The 20354-nt window shown below is 58.1% G+C and overlaps 1 protein-coding gene across 8 annotated transcripts in view; it reads right to left on the bottom strand.

Annotated features, from left to right (window-relative positions):
* The window catches only part of CACNA2D2 (calcium voltage-gated channel auxiliary subunit alpha2delta 2), a 141293-nt gene that overhangs the window by 17994 nt on the left and 102945 nt on the right, over positions 1-20354 (bottom strand). For all 8 annotated transcript variants that reach the window (XM_054483281.2, XM_063661952.1, XM_054483282.2 and 5 more), the window contains 5 exons: positions 13728-13787; positions 7184-7228; positions 3805-3946; positions 607-738; positions 360-417 (listed from right to left, as the gene is read on the bottom strand). In XM_054483281.2, the coding sequence (XP_054339256.1) occupies positions 360-417; positions 607-738; positions 3805-3946; positions 7184-7228; positions 13728-13787 (437 nt within the window). The remainder of the gene's footprint in view (positions 1-359; positions 418-606; positions 739-3804; positions 3947-7183; positions 7229-13727; positions 13788-20354) is intronic.

Genomic DNA, 20354 nt, shown 5'->3' with positions numbered 1-20354 from the left:
GCTGCCGGAGGGGCAGAACAGAGGGGAGGGATATCTGGGGCTCAGACGGGTGGGGCAGGGACTGGCCAACCCTACAGAGGCTACATCTGCCTTTGGGGAACCCCTCTGGTCCAATCTCTCTTCCAATCTCTCAGTCCTGAGTGGGTGGGGGTGCTGGGCAGTGGACGGGGGGCATGGCAGCTGGGAGGCCTGCCTGGGGGATGGGATCCATTTTCCAGTGGCAACGATGTGTGAAATGAAAATTGGATACAGCTGGCTGCGCCCTGCTAGGGGGCTTGGAAATGGGGAGGGAGGGGAGCAGGCAGGAAAGGTGGGGAGCTGAGGGGGTGTCCCTCCCCAGCCCCTTCTTGCTCGCTCACCAGGGTCTCCTTCGGACATCGTACAGGTCGATCTTCTTGGGGGCTCGCCACGGGGTGGCTGAGGGAGGAGAGAAGGTGAGGGGGACTGGCAGGAAAGGGCTGACCTGGGTAGGCAGACCTTGCAGAGGCGACCGGGCTGCCACAGACTACAGAGAAGCCACCCCGCCCCAAGCCCCCAGGATGGGTGGGCTGGTAGATGGAGAAAGGCGAGGTGCTAGGTAGACAGAGGACAGGGGCTGGTACCTACCCGGGTAGTAGCGAGTGACTCCTGTGGCGCTGCCGAAGACCTGCCACAGCAGCGTGGGGTCTTGCCTGCGGTTTTCCATGAACACATTCTCCAGGGCCTCTGTCCAGTTGAGCTCATTGAGGATGACGGTGGCTGGGGGGAAGCGGGGAGCTGGGGTGGGGAGCACCTGGGCTGTGTCCTGTCGAACCCACCACCACGACACTCATGCCTGTGCCCCAACTTAGAATCCCCCACCTGTTCTCGGCCTATCCGGGCCCTCCCTATTTCCTAGGGCCCAGCTGGGGCTGCCCCAGCTCCTCCAGGAAGCCTTTCTGATCCTCACCCCTCCCAAGCTGTGGAAGGAACAGTTCAGCCTACTCTTCCTCTAGGCCCCACATGAGCAGGCAGGGCAGCTGTGGCTGGTAGCCTCTGGAGAGGGGCTGCCCAGGTGGCAGGGTGCTGGGAGCTGGGAGCCCTCGGTCCAGCATGCTGCCTGGAGCTAGCACTGGTCCCCCAGGAACTCACCCATTCAGCATGCACTCCAGGCTGCAGCCACAAGAAAGCAATTAAGGGCCCGCTGATGAGGCTGGAATTATTCAGCTATTAAGGAACCTGATAAGCTGGAAGCCACTCAGCTCTATGATTAATCAACTGGGGCCAGAAGCAAGCAGGGGTAGGGGCGGGGGCTCTTGGAGGGGCAGGGGCAGTGCCAGATCCTGCTCCAACACAGGCACGTGTACTTGTAAACGCATGCGCACACTGCACACCCCCCCAATAGGTATACCTGTGTCTAACCTGTGTGTTTCCAGCCAGATGGAACCCACCTGCCTAGCAACCCAGCTGCCACCATGGGCACAAGGGCACACATGCTCATGCCTACACACCACTCTGCACCTACAGGGGACACTCATGGGTCCTGCTCACAACACCCTACCATCAGTTACCCCATTCTCCCTTCCCCCCAACCCTTGTAGTTGCACGTATGTCATCCCCTGTCCAGATCTGTCCCTACACACACACACACACACACGCACACACACACAGAACAAGGCTCCTCTCAGAGAATGGACTCCATCCTGCGGACCCTTCAACCTGGGCAGAGATCCAGGATAGTTTGAGCAGTACCCTCGACCCCCAACTCGGGGTGGCCTGATGTATGTGTGTGACACATGTTCTCATGTGTGCAGTGACCCTGTCCCTGGACACTAGGACAAAACGGCAGGAGCGGGACACAGCTGCTTCTGCCAGGCCTCTGTGCCTCTTTCCTCCTTCAGGGACCCCCACCCTCTTTCTTCCCATGTGGAGCCCAGCCACCGTCACCCCGTACAGGGATCCCCATCAAAAATCTACCTCAAGTGAGCACCAGAGACCACCTGCAGCAGGCAGACAAAGGTAGAAAGCATGATTTACAGTTCTCAAGCCTCTGCCCCAGCCCCGGGGCGCTGACACACTCTGGGGCACTCTCCCTCGGGCGGCCCCTCTGGAGCGTGGAGCCTCTGCTGCGTCCGCTGCCTGATCCCTGCCCCCTGCTCCCACTCCCTTCGCTGTCTGTTCCTGTGGCTTCCCGTAACTGACCATAATGTGAAAACAAAACACATTTCGAGCATTGGCTCTGCTTATTGAACAGTATGTTATGGTCCTGTTCCTAATTTAGAAACTTAGTGAGTTGAACAATTTCTATTTTTCTCTCTAAGGAAAAAATAAAGCCAGGCCCTCCAGAGTTTCACACAGTACTGTTTGCCCTGAGAGAGTCTGCCCGGCAGGTCCCACCCCTCACTGTGCCTTGGTTTTCCCATCTGCACAATGACAGGCTTAGAGCAGAGGGGTGTCCCTGGTCCAGGTCAAAGGCCAAGAGGAGACCCCTGCTCTGCGTGGGCTGTCCATGCAGGTACCTGTGATCCCACATGCGCTTACCCATACACGGCAAGGCACACTCGTGCAAACACCCCTGCCCCCGCCTGGAAAGGGCCTGCTACTCAGCCCTATGTGCACAGACCCGCACCCACGTGCACATACTCTCAGATCATGCTGAGTTGCGAAAGGGGACCATGCCCCCTCAGGCAGGTGATTACAGATTTAATTAAAAGTGACACAGTAAATAAAAAACATATAAAATGCAATTTGTGTGGGTAGCGAGGGGTGACTGGAGAGGGCGGTGTGGCTCCTGTTTTAATTAGCGTGCCTGCCTGTGATAGTGCCCCTCGACTGGCTCCGGCAGGTGGCCTGAGGGCAGCCTGTGGGGAGCAGGGGGGAGCATCCTTCCCCACCCTGGCCTGAGGCTGCCCAGAGGGCCTAGCTGACCCCGAGATGGAGAGAGAGGGCCTCCCTGAGGACCCTGGGAATTCCCTGCATTCTAGAGCTGAGGCAGTGGCTCTGGGGCTTTTGAGTCCCAGCCTGGTGGGCTCCTTGGATTCCAAGGCTACTCTGTAGGTGCCCATAGAACTGTGTTAGAAACAACAGGCCTCAGTGCCTTCAATCCTGCTGCTGGAGCTCCCTATCCAGTGTTTGACTCTTGGTTTCCTCCCCCTTTACCTCCCAGGAGCTTCAGGAAGTTCCTCCTCATGTCTGACTCAAATCCTTCTAGCTATAGTGACCTCGTTTCCCCATTGTGTAAAGCTGCCTTGTCCCTGAAGCTTGGACTGTCAACCACCCTCTTCTACATCCCCCTTCCCTACATCCCCAGCTCCTGGCTGCTCTGGGCAGGAAAACTCCCTACCTCCTTCGTTCTATGCCCAGGAGAAGGAGGGTAGTATCATAGGGTTGGTATCTGTGAGGGGTGGTTCCCTGTCCCCCTACCCCCGTGTCTACCTGATGTATTGCAGCTCCTCAACCACTCCCACTTGGGGGCAGGCAATGGGGAAGGGTGGTGAGGAGTTGCTTCAGGGGCAGGCGGGCACTCAGTCCAACATGTGGGGAACGGTCTGTGTGTGCGTGCATTTGTGTGGGTGCCTGTGGACACGTGGGCAGGAGACCATGCATGCACAGGGATAGAGGCTCAGTGTTTTGCAACTTGCTGAGTGTTAGGGTGAGGCTCTGCCTGTAAGTGCTTGATGCCCACATGTGGGTGAATCTGAGAGGTGCGCAGGATTAATCTCAGATGTAGGAGGCTGGAGGTAGATGGCACTGGCCTTCTGTCCCCAGGGACTCTGGAATGCCCTGGCAGTGGGCCTGCCCCCACGGCAGGTGGGATGGGCTGTCCCGATTGCTCTGCACACTCACAGCCTTTGTAGATGTCCGTGGGGATCTGTACAGCCGCGTATGAATAGTTGACCTTGTTCTTGAAGTTTGGGTCCTCGATGAAGTCCAGCCTTAGGGTGCTGGCCTTAGACCCCCTTTCCACATCCTCACTCTCAGGGTCGTCCTGCAGAAAGGGCACCCCCCAGTAGTGTCAGGGCTGGAAAACGGTGAATTGGGTTGTAGAGGCCTGCAAGTAGGGGCAGGGAGGGCCAGAGTCCAGGAGATAGGGGCATTTCAAAAAGAGAGACTACTGCAGTACGAGACACAGATGGAGAGACTCAGGGACAGATGGACTCGGGGTTGGACCCCTCACCCAAGGGGCCTGTGACTCCCACCTCCCCCTGCCCACCCCACCCACCATCCCCACATTTGCTAAACCCAAATTTTAAAACCGAAAGGAAACCAACCTCTTCTCCACATTCTTGAAAAGCAATTAGGGAAGGAGGCAAATCATGGAGCCAATCAAGGAGCAGGCTCCAGAATTCTGCTTACAAGGATGTGCCTTGTGCAATCACAGGGAGGCCTCCGCAGTCCCTCCTAGGAGCTCTGGGCCCCCACAGCCATCCCTGGGTCCTGCCCAGCCCCTTCATGGAGTTCCTCTGGGACCAGGGAGAGGGCCCTAGCCCCATCTAAGGCAGGGCACTATCCCCTGCAGCCTGATGGCTCTAGGGTCTGAGCTGGAGAGGCTAATCTGGGAGAGCTGGGCTGGGGGCTACCATTCAGACCTGCTGACCTCCAGAGGGAGGGTCTGCGGTGCCTGGTAGCAGCAGGACTGAAAGGGCCCCTGTTGATTTTCTAAAATGAGCCACAGCAGCCTGACAGGTGCCAATTATGGCATCTCACGGCCGGGCAGGCTGGGCATGCGCCGTGCGCCCCCGCCCACCATCACAGGCTGGCAGGAGTGGGTCTGTGACTAGTGTTGATGCCGCAGCCGATGGGAGGGGGGCAGGCTTGGGTACAGGTGCGCAAGGGGGAGGGGAGGGAAGGGAAGATGGTGGTAGAGAGTGAAGGCAAAGAGGAAAAAGCCAGACTGGGGAGACAAGGGAAAGAAGGAGGCTAAGGGTGCAGAGCAAAGCTGGGGGGCTTCCTAGGCTGATAGGAGGGATCATAAGCAGCTGAACACCCCATACGCTCCCTCACTGCCCCATCAAGGCCTCTGTGACCACCCTCAGCCCAGGCTTAGCTCATTCATTCTCCCCCATGGGTCCACGTGGGCTGACCCCTGCTGCCCACTATGACCTGGGCATGCCCCTCCCCTGTGTTTCTGCCTCTAGGCATTTGACCAAGCTGTGTCTTGTCTGGGGAAAGGGTGACCGTGCCTCTCCACCCAGCCAGATGAGCTCTCCACACCACAGGGGCATGGCTCTGAAGGGCCTGTGGCAGACACTATTTTCATCTCTTTGAGGGTGGATTTTGTACAGCAGAATCCAAGCTGTCTGCTGCCCTTCCACTGCCCTTCCGCAGTGTGCCACCCACCTGCCCACCCCTGGCACACCCTAGAAGCCCTCGGGTGCTGGGTAGAGCCAGGGCAGGCAGCCTCGGAGCATGGAGGCCAGAGTGGGAGCGGCCGCCTGTGAGGCGTGCACTACTCACGTTCCGCTCAGAGGAGGGGGAGGCGCGGGAGAAGAAAGCCCCCGAAATGTCAGCGGCAGATGAAGGGCACTAGAAAATTTAATCTCCCAACTTTCCCAACTAATGTGACATTTGGATTCTGTTCTGATAAGCTATCAGCTGGCGAACTTTTTCCTTCCTTTTCTTTCCCCCACCCCCACCTTCTGGCTGGTAATTTAAAAGTAAATGGTCTAGAAAGATCTCTAACTGTACCTCTGGCAAAGATTAAAAAAACAAAACAACACAACAAGCAGGGGAGTTGGAAAATGTTTGCGTGCTGTCATTTATACCAGGCGTTTGGCCTAGCTGACCCTAGTCTAGCCAGGCCCCAGAGTGAAAAGCTCCCTTGTCGGGCAATCTCTAGCCCCCCAACAGAAGTCCAAGGGGCTAGGGGCAAGGAGTCAATGATTTAGAGTGAGGGGTTGGGGCCCTGGATACAGTTGAGGCTGCTGGAGGTAGGTTCAGAGCATCCTAGTAGGGGTTGGGCACCAGGCTGTCCAAGGAGCCCCTCAGTGCCAACCCCCAGCCCAGGGGCTTTGTATGGTGGGCAACTGCAGTCTCCTGGTTTATATTTAATGCACTGATTGCTAAAATTACAGCCCGCTGCTGAGGGGGGTAAGGAATTAGATTCAGGGTCTAATTAAAGGTTCGCTCTTCATTTGAATTTTAGATTCCAGCTTTAATTTTAGCAACTTCTCTGGGAGCCACGGAGCTCAGCCAAGGGGAAGCACACCTGCTTGAGCCCACCCCGCTCGGTCTCGGGCCCTGTGCCCTCCTGCGGCTCTCCCAGGCCAGTCTGGCACTGTGGATCCTGCACAGGGATCCTTTCCAGCCTTCTCACCTCCTGGTGTCATTGGGTGCCTCTCCACTTGCCCCAGGAAACCCACCAAGCCTGCAGGCCTAGGAGAGGAAGACTGGATCTTGGGTCCTCTGAATCAGCCAGCAGTCCAGACACTGTGCTGCTGTGACACCTCTGTTTACAGAGGGGACCGTTGGGTCCAACTACTTTTGCTTTAAAGTCAGGCAGAGGGTCTTGGGCCTTGACAAGCTCAGCAAACACCGTCTACTCCAAGTGCCCTACACCCTCAGACACTCGTCTTCTCTACAGACACCTCCCCTGCAAATAGTCATACAGCTTTCACACGAGTCTTCTGGTGACGGGGACCTCACTACCTCACAGGGCAGCCCAGGCAGACTTGAGCCAGTGAGTGACATGGAGGCAGAAAGGTGGTGTGGCTTTGGGCTCTCTGGTCAGTCCCAGTGCCACCACTTCTGAAGTGGGTGACCCTAGGTGAGCTCAGGGTTAGGGTCTGAAGATGGGCCAGGTTGTGGGGTGCTCAGCACAGGGAAGGGAGCTGGCCTGACCTGGAAATGCACCTGGACGTCCCTGCATCCTGCTCACACCTGCCCGCCTCCAGGAAGCCTTCCCAGCTGCTCCCTGTCTTCCTCTTCTCACTGCACTTAGAGAGGCCCTCTCCATTTGGGACCTAAACTGCCCTGTGCAGGAAGGGCCAAGCGCCTCACCACCTGCCCCCACACTGCAGTCAAGCTCAGCCCACTAGTGCGCAGAGATGCAGCCCTGGAGGGGTCCAGACTTCTAGGGAGTTGTGGGAGGTGGAAGGTGGGGCCTGTGTCACCACGGCTCTGCAGGTTTGAGCTCAGAATGTGTAGCGCTGAGTCCTAACATCCATTTTACAGCCAAGGCCACCAAGGCCCAGCAAGGAGGTGTGGCTCAGGAGGGGGTGCTCACCAGCTCAGCGTCAGCCTTGGCGTCATAGTACACGATGTCTTCCTCCTGGTAGGGGGAGAGAGGCCTCAGCACTAGCTGCTCAGGGTCCCGAGAAAGATAGGACTCCTAGTCCCAAGGCCTGCATGGCACCCTTAGATTCCTCTGGGGCAGAGACTGTCCCTTTCCCCCACCCAGAGCCACCCTCCTGGAAGGGCTGGATAGGTCAGGGCTGAGAATGCAGCCAGGCCCATCTTCAGGGGCCCTGCACAGGCTCCAGGAGCACGCAGTACCCCTCGATTGGGAATTCCCTGGGCCTTCCTAACTCGGGGGCCAAGGGTCCTGGGCTGCAGCCTTCTAGGTTCTGTCTGCAGAGAGGCTGGCTGAGGCAGCACCAGGGAGCGAGGAAGACGGAGAACAGAGCCGAGTTTGGGCAGGAGGGAAATAATGACTCGACGCTGCATCTTCCAATTTCTTCTATTAAAAAGCCTGCTCATTACGGGCATGTACTTATTAATTATCTGTGATTTGTTGTGAAATGCGAGGGGGTTTCCACAACAGGAGCGGGAGAAAACAAAGCCCGGCCCTGGCGCCTGCCTCCCGGCCCTCACCCGCCTGTGTCTGCCCCGCCTGTCCCTGGCCCATGCCTGCTTGCCAGTCGCCTGGGTTCTTGGCCATCTGTGCGTCATAATCACCGGCCACCCCGGGGACCCGTAACACAAACGGGCTAATTTCATGTGTAATGATCTTTAATCAGAACAGAGCGTGGCTGACAGAGGCCGCCAGAAGGTGAGCCCGGTGTCAGCCAAGTGCCACTGGCTCAGGAGGGTCTGCCACACTCTGCCCCCGTGGGCTTCAGGGCCACGACTCAGGACAGAGCTGCTGTCCAAGTCACCCTCTCCAGGTGCTCCTCAGCCCTGTTCTGTACAGCAAAAACCTGCAGCGTGGCCCCAGTGGCCCCTCACTCACTCAGGGCTTGTTTCTTTGTGGTCTGCAGATGGGAGTGGTGACCAAGTCTGCCCCCCAGGGCCTGGCTGTGAAGCAGCAGGCAGAGCCAGCACTCACTCCACCAGGGCAGATGTCGCCCGGACACCTGCTTCCCAAGGCCCAGCTGGGGCTCACTCAGTGTGTGACCCCAGGGCTAGACCACTCCCTCTCTGAGCCCCAGGCTCCCCAGACTCCCCCAGGCAGGACTCTGGGAAGGGGCCTGGCTGTGGTGACTGCCCAGGGGCTGCGTCAGTACCTGGGACTGTTTCAGGGAACAGTCCTAGTCTGTCTCTCACCAGGGGTCTAGGGGCTGCAGGCCACTGGCTAAATGTGCAGCCTTAGTCCCAGCATTCTGGAACACTGACTGCATGCCTGGCACCACGCATGGGCAAGACCACAACTTCCTGAGGAACGTTAAGGCCAAAGGCGGCCCGAGAGTTCCAGCATCCAAGGCGCCTGCCGTGTCTGGCGCTTTCTTACAGCAGCCCTATGACCCCATCAGTCAGACGCTTCAAGGGCAGGGAGAAGAAAGCCTTCGTACCCTGGCTCCAACCTGCCCTCCCAGCCTATTGTCAACCTTGCCCACACCCACCACCCACCCACCAGTGCAAGAAGGCTGCAGCCCTGGTGGGCCTGGGGCGGGGGTGCAGGCCGGGCCCAAGCTGCAGGGTGCTCGGCCTTTCCCTGCGCCCGGCTCCAACCGAAGCACATAATGAAAGCTGACATTACATCAAACACAATAAGGAGTTTCGGTTGATGAAGATCATTCCTGAACACACAAACCCATTAAACTGAGGGGGAAAAATATCAATTCAACACACTTGCTGTGAAAAGAAAATGTGATTTGTTATCTAAAAGGGGGTTATAAACACAGCTCTGATGCTCTTTCCCTCCGTAATGAAAACAGGCGGGTGCGGTGGGAGGACTGCAGATTACAACCTGGGGCCTCACTCACCCACTTTTTAGGCAAACCTTCCACAAGCATGGGAAAGGACATGGCGGGGGCTGGTCACTTGCAGCCCTCAGGAGCCCTGGGCTCCCCTCACAGGCTGTGGCTGGGTCCTGCCTGCACCTGGGTCAACACTAGGCACCTCAGCGTTCACTGGGGCCACCTCTCCAGCTGCTCCAGGGGCTCCGCTTCTCTATTTATTCTGCTGTTTCACGGTCTTAGTGGAACATCAGATATTGGTGGCGTCAGGGACATAGGGGGACATGTCACCCAGGAGGATTCTTAGCCCCCTGCAGATGACAGATGAGGCTCAGGATTCTGTATGGTCTCCCTGCCCCCCAGGGCTTGATGCATGTGGGAATGACCGTTCCCGGCCTCTCCTGCCTCTAGGAGGGTGAGACCATGCCCCTTCCTTGGTAAGAAGTACATGGATGGTGGCACACAAGGTCATACATGTGAAAATATATCATAAATACGGCTGTGACTGCTATGCATGATGTGGTGTGGAGCTGGGGGTGTGGCAGGAGGGGGCTGTCAGGGTCAGGGTGGGAGGGTCCCCGAGAAGGCCTCTGTCTGCTTGGGCCAACAGTACCTGAATGTCTATCAGCAGTGACCACCTCCTGGGTCAAGCAACAAGGAGGCAGTACCCAGTGACTGAGTGCAGGACCTCAGCAAAGAGTCCTGGCCTCAAATTCTGACCTGGACATGTGAGCTCTGGAATCCTGGGCAGTGAGTGAAGACTGAGGCTGAGCCAAAAAGGACCCAGCCTACTGGCTTGTCCCAGTGGCCCCCTGAGGAATTCCAGGGGTCACCCCCGAGGAGGCAAGGCTGCCCAGTTAAATCATGCAGCCTCCATGAGGCTTCACCTCTGGGTCTCTACTTCCCCACTCGTAATATCAGGATGACGAGGCCTCCTCTGAGGGTATGAAGAGAACAGGGAGCTGGGCCTCCCCAGGGGTGGGGCCAACTCTGCCCATGAGTGGCCACCTTCTGTCTTTGCAACTCCACAGCCCAGAGGAGAGGCTGAGTGTGGAAGAGCCCTGGGTGGGGTGAAACGGGTGTCCTTAATGTCTGGGGTCCACTCCCCTGACATACCCTGGGTTACCTGATATTTTAGGGGCCATTTTGCCCAACTGGGTAGGAGTTGGGGGAGTCACCCACTCTGAGCTCACACACATGCCCTCCCATGTGGACTTGGGCACACAGATAACAGGCGAGGGGCAGGGCAGGAGGGTCCACGTGACCCTTGTGTTGGTGACATACATTCTCCTTAGCAGGAGCCAAGCCCAAGAGAGGTGTGAGGAGGGTGGGTCTCAGGGAACAAGCTGAGGAAATGAGCATGGGGTGAGCAGGGGAAGGGCAGTTGCCATCCGAGTTCAGTGCTTGGAAGGTGGCTGCCAAGGCCTGGCCAGACATGACTACTGCCTGCCCACCAGCTGCCTGTGCAGGCCTAGGCCAGCCACCCGCTGCACCAGTGAGGACGCTTGGCCTTCCTGCCCTGGCCTAGTGCCAGCTCAGCCCGGCCAAGAGGACTGTTTTCTGAGAGAGCCGTCTGTCGCTGGCTTGGCAGAGGCAGGCAGGGGCCCTATGGCTGGGTCAGACCCTCAGGTCAGGAAGGCCACCTGTCCTGTCCAGCTGGCTCTTCCAGCCTGGCCCAGCCCCCTCACAGCCCTCCCTCTAGTCCCTAGGCAGAGCTCCATCCACTCCCACCATCACATTCCCCAGGGCAGGGCTGTGTCCTTCCCTTACACTTCCCAGGGGAGGGCTGTCTCTTCCATTCCACTCCCAGCGCATGGCTTTGTTTCTTGTAGGCCCTGGTGTTGGCACTGAGGCCCTGGGGCCAATGGCCACTCCCCCCCTCCCCTTCCCATGCCCTGGCCCAGCTCCTCCCTTCTGGTGGTTTCGGTGGCACACAGTGTTGGCATAGTGTGGTGCTGGCACCAAGTGTGGTCCAGCAGGTGGCCCCTCTTCATCTATCCTAAGTGTTATGGGCACCAGGGCACCTGCTGCCCACCTGCGGGGGCGCGGGAGGCACTGCCTGCTAATCAGGGCCATCGTTTCCCTGGTGTCCAAGGGTCTGGGTTGGCCAGGGACGAGGAAGGGGGATAGGAGCTTTACATCCAGGCATTGCCCTCTTGATCTCTTGTCCCAGCTCTGACCCTGTAGACTCCAGGATCCCCTACCCCCCAGGCTGAGGTCAGTGGAGTTGTGGGCATGTGGATGTGGGTTATACCATTGATACCACTGTCTGTTCCTCAGAGGTTTGCATCTGGACCTGCTGTGTGCTGTCAATACAGGGAGGGCCACACCCGGCTGATGGTGCAGTGGATTCCAGTCTGGCCACATGGGCCACGCATCTCCTCTGTGGCCAGAACAGCTGGGCGCCATCCTCCCCATCTCAGAGGTAAGAAGACTGCTCCTGGTCACGCTGTCACTGCTGTGGGCAGTGGGGGCCGATCTTAGGGTTAGGGCTAGAAAAGGGAGTCCTAGGCAGACATCTGGAGAGAGAGGCTTTGCACTGAAGGAGGGGTGGATAAGGGCATTCCTAGGAAGAGGGCCTGAGTTTGAGGCTAGAATTGTGGCACAGGCCAGGTGCCTCTCCTGAGTTCTGGGAAGGAACATGGCTCCTTGTCTGTCATTTCCTGAAGGTCATTGGAAGGATGTGGTTTCAGGGGTGGGAGGTGTGCCTGCAAGGGACAAAAGAGCATCCCTTCCCAGCCTCAAGTCCCTGCACCCTCCCCTGGCATGGACAGTCCCTCCTGCAGCCACTGCTGCCAGCTCTCCCTGGCAGCCCGAGCATAGCTGGCTGGTGTTGGGCTCTTGGATACACCATTAGCATTGATGCCTTTCAGCCTGGCAGCTGTGGTAGCAGCAGTGCTTCCTAGGAAGAACAGTGACCCAGTAGCTGGGAAGGAGAGAGGTGACTACAGCCCCACCCACCCTACCTGGGACACCAGTGGGACAGGCTGGCAGGCACCCGGCAGGATGTGGCAGGGAGGGAGATGAACAAGGCCGGGCCCAGGTGGCCCTGTGGTCAGGGCTGCCTGTGGTCACACCCACAGCTGGGGGCACCTCAGGTCAAGCCAGTGGGAGGGGAGCAGCCAGAGACCTTTACTGCCTCATCTCAGGACAGAAGTACTCAGGGCCCAAGGGCTGGTATGGCCAGAGATGCACCCATGCCATCAGCGGCTTGGCACCCACATAGCCTGATGTGTGCAGTGATTCCTTCACACCCCATAGGTGAGCTCACAGGCAGCACTGGCACCAGTCAGTCCTTTGCCAAATGGGGAAACTGAAGCCCTTGCGTGGGTCCCACAGGGACTGTGGGCAAGTAGCACTGGAGTAGGAGAGAGGGAGAGAAGGGTCAGTCCTGTCTCCTGGGGAAGGGGGGCTGGTTTAGGGAGTAACTAGCTCATTCATTTGTTCACCTTAGAAAATCATCTTTCATTTCCAATCTCATGTGAACTCCCTGAGGGCAGCACCCAGCACCTGCCAGGGGTAAAGGAAGAATGCCATGGTGTGGGCAAGGTGCGGAAGCCTCAGCATGGCCTGGGGGATGGGGACTGGGGAGGAGGAACAGATTTAGGGCTTGAATCATAGGCATGAGCCCCTGACACCCGACAGCCGGCTGTGAATCTCTGCCACCAACAGGTAACCTCGGGTAGGTCTATCCACTCTGTGCTTCTGTTTTCTTGTCAAATAGGGACAATAACCCCACTGCTTCCTAGAGCAGATGTGCCTGGCCCGGAGCTGGAGCGAGTCAGGTCTGCCACCCCCACCCTGCTCCTCCCTGTGTTTAGCACAAGACTACTAGGAGGCATGGCCCAGACACCCCACCAACTGCGGAGGACACAGGAGCCCTGCCAACTAGTCTGGTTCTCAAGGGTTCCATCATCCTTGGCACTGGGGCTTCCTTGAATCCAGGAGGAGCCCTGCCTCCGTCTGATGCTGGCCCGAGGGCAGGTGTATCCAGCCCCAGGCAAAATCAAACACAGCAAGGAATTGGTGAGGGCAACTCAGGCCTAGGCTGGGATGGGTGAGGCTCCCCTTCCCTCCCTCACACACTAGGTCCTCTGCACTCAGCTTCTTGCACCTCTGCTCCAAGAGGCGAGCCTGAGCTCCTTCTGAGGTGGAAGGAGAGGCTTTTGTGACCATGGCAGCCCAGTCCCCTGAGCCCAGCCTGAGGGCCTCCTGGGTGGACAGGCTGCTGTTCAGGTAAGTCAGGGAAGTGAAGTCGGGGAAGGGCATTTGGTCCCCTTTTCCCAGCATCTCTTGCAGGTCACTGTATTAAAGCCTCTGACAAGTCCTGAAGTCCAAAGGCCTCTGACCCGGGGGCTCTCCAAGAATCTGAACACCTTATCCGGGGAATACAGGCAACACCACTTTCAAGCAGCCTTCCCACTCACGGATGACTCCACAGCTCCTCTGGAGTGAATGCGGGCTCATATCTCACTGTGCCCAGCAGTAAGAGGCACCTGGAGTAATTGCTGAATGTTGGACACAGGCTTCTGGCTCTACTCCACAGACCCCTCCGTGTCCCTCATGTGTCTGGGCAGCTCCCACCCCCTGGCATTCAAACCCACCCATGGATGGGCATGCCCTGAGTGCTGGGCAGGGTGCTGGGGTTCCTACCTTGATGTTGTCCTGCCAGCGGTGTGCTTTCTGGAAGTTCTCTGCAGCATCAGCCAGTCTCTAAGGGACAGAGCACAGGGAGGTCAGAGGCTGAGGAAGGCAGCCTGCCCTATGCCCACCTCAAAGCCTCTCCATCCTCAGCACTCTCTGGGGCCAGGCTGGACTGGGGACTCCCTTCCCCTCATCCTACGAGACCCTCAGAGATTCTCTGCCCCAGACACTCCCCAGCTTGCTGTGTGGGCACCTCCTTGACCACAGCTGGGTGCATGCAGGAAAGGTGAAGCCTGCGCAGTGACCCCAGGGGCATCTCCATGGGACTCCCTGTACTAGGCCAAGCCCTAGTGCCACTCTCTACCCCCGACACACTTGTGTCACCCCAGTGCCAAGAGAAAGCTCCTCTGGAGCTAAGGCTGAGCTGCAAGTTACAAAGTGTTTCGCCTTGCCCTGCCCTTCTGCCAGCTATCCAGAGCTCCACAGGAGGGGCCCACAGCCCACCCTGTCCATCCAGGCCCACAGGCCCTCTCCCAGACTTCCTGAGCCCCTTCCCACAGGGCTCCCAAGCCCTCTGTCCACAAGAGCCTGTCCTGTTCTTTGGGGCTGGTTCCAGTGGCCTCTTCCAACAAAGCCCCTGTGCCTGAGAGCAGAATGTCCCTCAGGGCATAGCTGTGTGTCTGTCCATCCCACACCTGCCACTGCGCATGCTGGGTTCCAGACTGCGCTGACTGGTGGAGGTGTGGCAGGCCTGGTCCTGCCTCTTGCAGCTCACAGGCACAACCTCGCAGAACTACCATGGCAGGAGAGGTTGAGGGGCAGGAAGCGCAGTGCTGCGGGGGCTCAGGACCTCAGGGAAGGCTTGCTGGAGAAGGCGCTGGGGCCCGGCCATCCTCTGGGCCTAAGCCTGGGTCACCCAGATGTTCTTATTCGGTACTTTCTAAGGATCCCGTCTCTACAGGAAACCTTGGGGCTCCCAAGGATGGAACTGAGTCTGGCCCCGGGGGCCTTCTGCAGAGCTGACAGCAGTGGTGTCCTGTCAATCATAATGACAACCATCACTATCAACTGGCCGCCTACTGCACACCAAACCCTCCCCTGGCCAATGACTCATGTGCTGTGCACCTTGTACCATTCACAGTGTGCCTGGCATGGGGCCATTGTGGCCCTCCTCAGATGAGGATGGCCAGGTACAGAGAAGGCGAGCAGCCTGCCCAAGGTCACATGGTGAGACCGGCTCAGGCTAGGCCCCGGAGCCCAGCCCTCACCATTGCATTTGTCTTGCTCAGCCCATGACCAAGATCCAAGGACCAGCCTCTATTGGGCCCACCATGCTCAGTGAGGTGGGTGGCTCTGGTCTCTCACCCCCACCCCACCCTGTCCCACAGTGGAGCAGGCACGTCCCACCTCCAGGCCTACAGCCCTACTCAGAAGGTCCCGCCCCTTGGTATTCAGGACACCTCACCCCCATCCTTGAGTCCAGGCCTGATATGGCATGTGGGCCCCAGAGGGGACGTCCTACTAAAGCCTGTCAGCTGCCCATTAGGGGAAGTGGAAGTCAGGTCATGGAGGCCGGCATTTCCTCCTCTGAAGCATGGACTAGCAGGGCAGGGAGCAAGGTGGGGCCTCCTGTGGAGCTGTGGCCTCTGTTCTCCTGGGGCAGAGTGTCATATCCCCATAGTTAGAAGGGCTGTCCAGGGCCATCTCCAGCCCCATTGGGCTGGCTCCCCCTCCTCAGGCCAAGAACACTGAGTGGTCGGGGAGGCCATGAGGCTGGAGTCCCGGGAGCAGGGGGAGAAAGTGCCTCTTGGGGTCAAACCCTCTCACCCCACAGAGCTGGGCCCTTCTGGCCTCTGCTTCCCTCTCCTTTGTAGGCTCAGTCCTCTGTCCCCCACCACCCTTAATTGCAGGGCCTGCTTGGCTGGGACCCACACCCTCCTCTCTCCCCAGCCCAGCCTCACACTCCTAGAGTTTTGGGGGCCCCAGGCCTCTCTACTCTGTGATGCCTCCCGTGTCTTGCCTCCAATCCTGGCCCTCCTGAGCTCCTAGACACTTCCCTGGAGTGACCCTCAGACCCACCTGAGCTCAGAGTGCCCCTCTGGGGCAGGCCACCCACCCTGGCCCCTCTGCCTCCTCCATTCCACCCCAGCATCCCTCACACCACCTCCTGTGCACCCCCAGCTCAGGCTCCGTCCTGCCCGGAACCTGTGTCCTCTCATCCTTGTCACCTATTCCCCACACAACACCTGGAGCCTTTTCTCCAAATGTAGATCTGGTCATGACACCGTCCCCTGTCCCGAAACCCTTCAGTGGCTCCCACTTCTCTGCATGTAAAAGGCACAACCTTCTCGAGGTCCTGTAGGGCCCACCTGACTCCTCTTCTTCCTTTTCCATGCTGGAGCCTCCTCTTGACCTAAATCACAAATGCCCACCCCCTGACCCCAAACCCAGGGATGGATGAGGCCCCCAATTCATAAGCCTGCAGTACCCTTGTGTAGAGGACATTACTGTGTGACTTCTATGGTTCGCAATGCTTGTCACCAGTGTTAGGCGAGCACCTGCAGTACAGCAGGTGCTGAGCTCAGTAACTTGGCCTGGAGGCTGTGTAAAGCCTGACGAGGCAGTGTGTGGATCAAGCCTTTGTCATCACTGTGCCTCTCCTTCCTTACTTGGTGACCCACTACCTTCCCAGGGATGCCAAATCTTCCTCAGAGTGGGGCTCTGCGGAGGCCCCTGTCCTTCCCCGGGGTTGAGACTGGGGCAGAGCGGAGGAAGCAGATGCGGTCTCTTGCCACAGAAAAGCCACAGGGTCGATGGGGCTGCAGACGCCACACTGACACTAGTGGGAGTCTCCAGGCTGGGCCATGACCCTGAGGAACTCCTGCCCCTGCCTCTACTCCTGGCTGGGAAGTTCCAGCTCCTTCACCCTCTTAGGGCTCAGCTCTGACCCTGAAACCTTCAGGCCCCAAAACATGGGGGCTACAGGACCCTCTGGCTCCAGAGCCTAGCAGACAGGGCAAGGGAGACCCAGGGAGGGAGGCCCCAGCTCCTAGCCTCCTTGAGCTCATGGAATTCCATGGGCTCAAAGGCTGGGTCAGCCCACTGACTCGTGAATAACGGAGTCGTAATAGCCACAGCAAAAGGATTACTTTTAATCCTCAGTAACGATCAAGCCATTATTATTTTTTTGGTGTTACAGATCAATCAGTCCATCCCCGGGCACTGGACGTGTGGAAACTGCTAAACAGGCAGGCCCGCTGGTGGGGGAGGAAGGGCTAAGGTAGCTGGTGGGGTGCAGTGGAGTGGGCAGGCTTCGGCCATGAGGTCCCATCAGGCCTGAGGATGAGAGGACTGGGACCACCACTGGTGTGCATGACGGGCCCTGAGCAGAGATCAGAGCCTGGACCTTGGAGCCCCCGAGTCCTGGCCTGGGTTCAAAGCTTGACTTTCTTGGAGCAGGGTCTTCACCACTCTGGTCCTCAACATCCTGCCTATAAACTGGACATAGTAACTGCACCCACTCAGGGTGGCTAGGCTTTTGGCAGCCCCCTTCCTCCAACCCTCAGCAGCTGCACATAGGCAGCCAGTCCCCTGAGGTTTCTCTCACTGGCTCTTGCCCAGCTCTGGGCCCTCCTGCTATCTGCTCTTTCTGCCTGGTTAGCCCTATCAGACTGTGTTACCTCCCCTGGAAACTTCCTTTTGCCTTTAACCAGCCCTCTGGACAAGGTGGGCTTCACTCCCCTCTGCCAAGCAGGACATGTCCTGAGGCAGGGATCTCCAAGCTTAGCCCCACCTACCTGGCCCAGGCTGAGCACCCAGACCTTTGGCTCCTGTCCCCATAGAGCTGACAACAGTCAGGCCTGCTGAGGGCTGGCAGGGAGACCATGCCCACCCTGCCCCACCCCTGGAGGTTCATCCCTCCTAGCACTTCCCTTCTACCTCTCCCTGGTCCTCCTGATGGTTTGGGGACAGGCTGGAAGGGGCAAGAAACTGAGGCCCAGAGGCGAGGGAAGAACCTATTGGGATACCACGCAGGGCAGGGACAGGGTGCCTGTCTCTGGAGTGCCTGCCTGTCTTGGGGAGATGCACTCCATTCCTAGCCCTGACCCCAAGTGCCTGTCCTCCTGGGAGCGGTTCCTTGCTTGGGCTCTGGGCTCTGCTCCTGGAGCTGCCTGCAGTCTCTGGTCACCCTGCTACCAGGCCCTGCACATGCTGCTCCCTCCCAGGCCACTCCTGCCCACACTCCTCTAGCCGCATCCACTTCCTGACCCTGACACTCAGCGAACCATCTTCCATGTCTGCTTTCCCCTTGAGCACTGGGTTTGGTGGGTAAGTGTCTTGTGGCTGTCAAGTTTATGGTAACCTGGCCCTGGGCATACAGTAGGTGCACAATGAATGTCTGCTAAATGAAAATTGGGGTGTCTCTGGACCTGTGTAGAGGCCTGGGCTTGAGTCTGGCTCTGCCCAGCCAGTTGTGTGATCCTGGGTGTGTGGTTTAACCTCTCTGAGTCTATTTTCTTCAGCACATCCTGGGGGGTAAGGGCTGCCCATGGCGATGCAGCTATGAAGTCACTGATGGTGCCTGGCCTGGCCGGTGATGTCCCCATCATGGCCAGGGTATTGGAGGGAACCTCAGTGGGACTGCTGAGTGGGGATGTTCACAGCCAAGTCCATCACGATAACAGCAGGCATTTCAGAGGCAATTATCAGAGAGTTTCACTTAACAATCAATTTCCCTCAGCTCTGGGAGCCATTCTTACAGGAAAACGCAAGAAAGGTGGACTGGTCGTGCACTGGGCTGGGGACAATACTCCCCTGGGAGCAGCCCCTGCACAGATACCTGCAAATCTCACTATGTTAAACAGCTTTCGATTCCAGTGGGAGCTGAGACAGGCAAGAACCTGAGATCAGGGACCTGGGGCCAGGATGGGCACCCCTCAGAGGCCAACACCTGGGATAGGAAGGCCCCCTGCATGCCAGGAGCGGAGGGCCTTGGGTGATGGGGGGCTGGGGCTCTTGGGTGCCCCCACCTTCTTAGAGGGCCTGCTCCTCCCCACCCCCAGGCTAGGTGCTCCACACTTCTCCTTGGCCTTCTCTCCTCACCAGCCCTCACCTGGGAGTCCCTCCCTGCCCAGTAGTGGTGGCCCAGAAGGGTCTGAGGAGCAACTGCCCATCAAATAGAACTTTTTCTGCACAGCCCAGAGGGAAAGGCTGGAAGAGTTCTTTGGTCTTAATTAGTTATGGGTACTCCCACTTCCTAGAGGACATGACAGGCTTAGAAGAAAAGACCCTGAACCCATGGGGTGCAGGATGTTGAGATCTAGGGCACTGAGGGCTGAGCCAGGCAGAAGCCGTGATAGAGTGTGGGCTCTGGGGTGGAGGCTGGCGGTAGTATGCCCTGAGAATGCTGCCAAGGGCTGCAAGGAAGGTAGCAATGACAGGATATCACCAGGTGTGGTCCAGTACCTACCCCGGGTGAGGGCTTCACCGCTGCCTCCCCAGCAAGACTCATGAGAAGTAGATTCTCCTGCTCCCCTCCTTTCACAGCTGAGGGGATTGAGGCTCAAAGCATTAGTGTAGCTGCCCCAGACCCCTAGGGAGGAAGAGGGGGCATCAAACCCAGGTTCACCTGATGGTAAAGCCCAGCAGTATTGGACAGTAACCGTTCCAGGAAAGGACCATCCCTGGCCAGGTGGGGCCTGGCTGGTTGGACTCAGGTCCCTCCTGCCACCCCTCAGAGTGGTCCCTTTGCCCTTCTCCTAGGAGAGGGGATCAGTAACTGGCCTCCCAGCTGTCCCTCCGAGTTGCCCCCACAAGCCTTGGTATCACTGGGTCCAGGCCACAGGAGGGGACAAGTACCAGGATGCTCAACAGCCCCTGCCTAGCCCAGCACTGGCCCCATTGCCACCCGTCTTCTCTCCCCACCTGTGGGTCCTGCATTAGCTGTGTATTGTGCAAAGATAGATACTAAATACAGATTTCCAATTTCCAGAGCTGTTATGGTCTAACGAATAAATAATATACATATTTAAAACTGTCTAAAAACATATCTGCATAATTAAAATATCTGCATAATAATGAAGCAAGATGCAGCTCTGCCAGGAGGGAGCTGGAGCCCCAGGGATGACAGTAGGGGCAGAAGTGCAGGTGGGGTTAGGGGACCCTGGCCCTGTGGGCCTCTGCTGCTGCTTCTTCGGCCTTGAGCAGACATTTTTCTGTCCATCCACCTCCTGCTCCAAGCAGGTGCGTCCACAGTCAGGGACCAGGAGAATCCCCACTCAGCCCTGTCCTAGCACCACTCGTGGTCTGAGGGAGGCTTTGTGTGGACAGACAGTGCCTGCTACGTGCATGACGGCCACCTCAGCGACTTTGTGGCCCTCACATGATGTGCTCAGAGCTTTATGGACACAGTCTCACTCACTACAACCTTCTGAGGGCAGGTCTTGCCCCGACCCCACATTTTGCTGGGTTCTGAGGGATGAAGAGAAATGCAGCAGGATGGGCAGTGAGGGCCGAGCAGGATCCGTGACTTACATGCTGAGGGCGATGGAGACACACGCCAGTGGCTGTGCTTTCCTGTCAGGTGCACTGTTGACATGCACGCCTCCTGGGACAGGACAGGCACCCAGCCTTACC

The sequence above is a fragment of the Pongo pygmaeus genome, chromosome 2 (assembly GCF_028885625.2).
Source record: "Pongo pygmaeus isolate AG05252 chromosome 2, NHGRI_mPonPyg2-v2.0_pri, whole genome shotgun sequence".
Classification (NCBI taxonomy): domain Eukaryota; kingdom Metazoa; phylum Chordata; class Mammalia; order Primates; family Hominidae; genus Pongo; species Pongo pygmaeus.
Note: the sequence above shows the minus strand (reverse complement) of the source record. Positions and strands in the feature narration are given on the sequence as shown.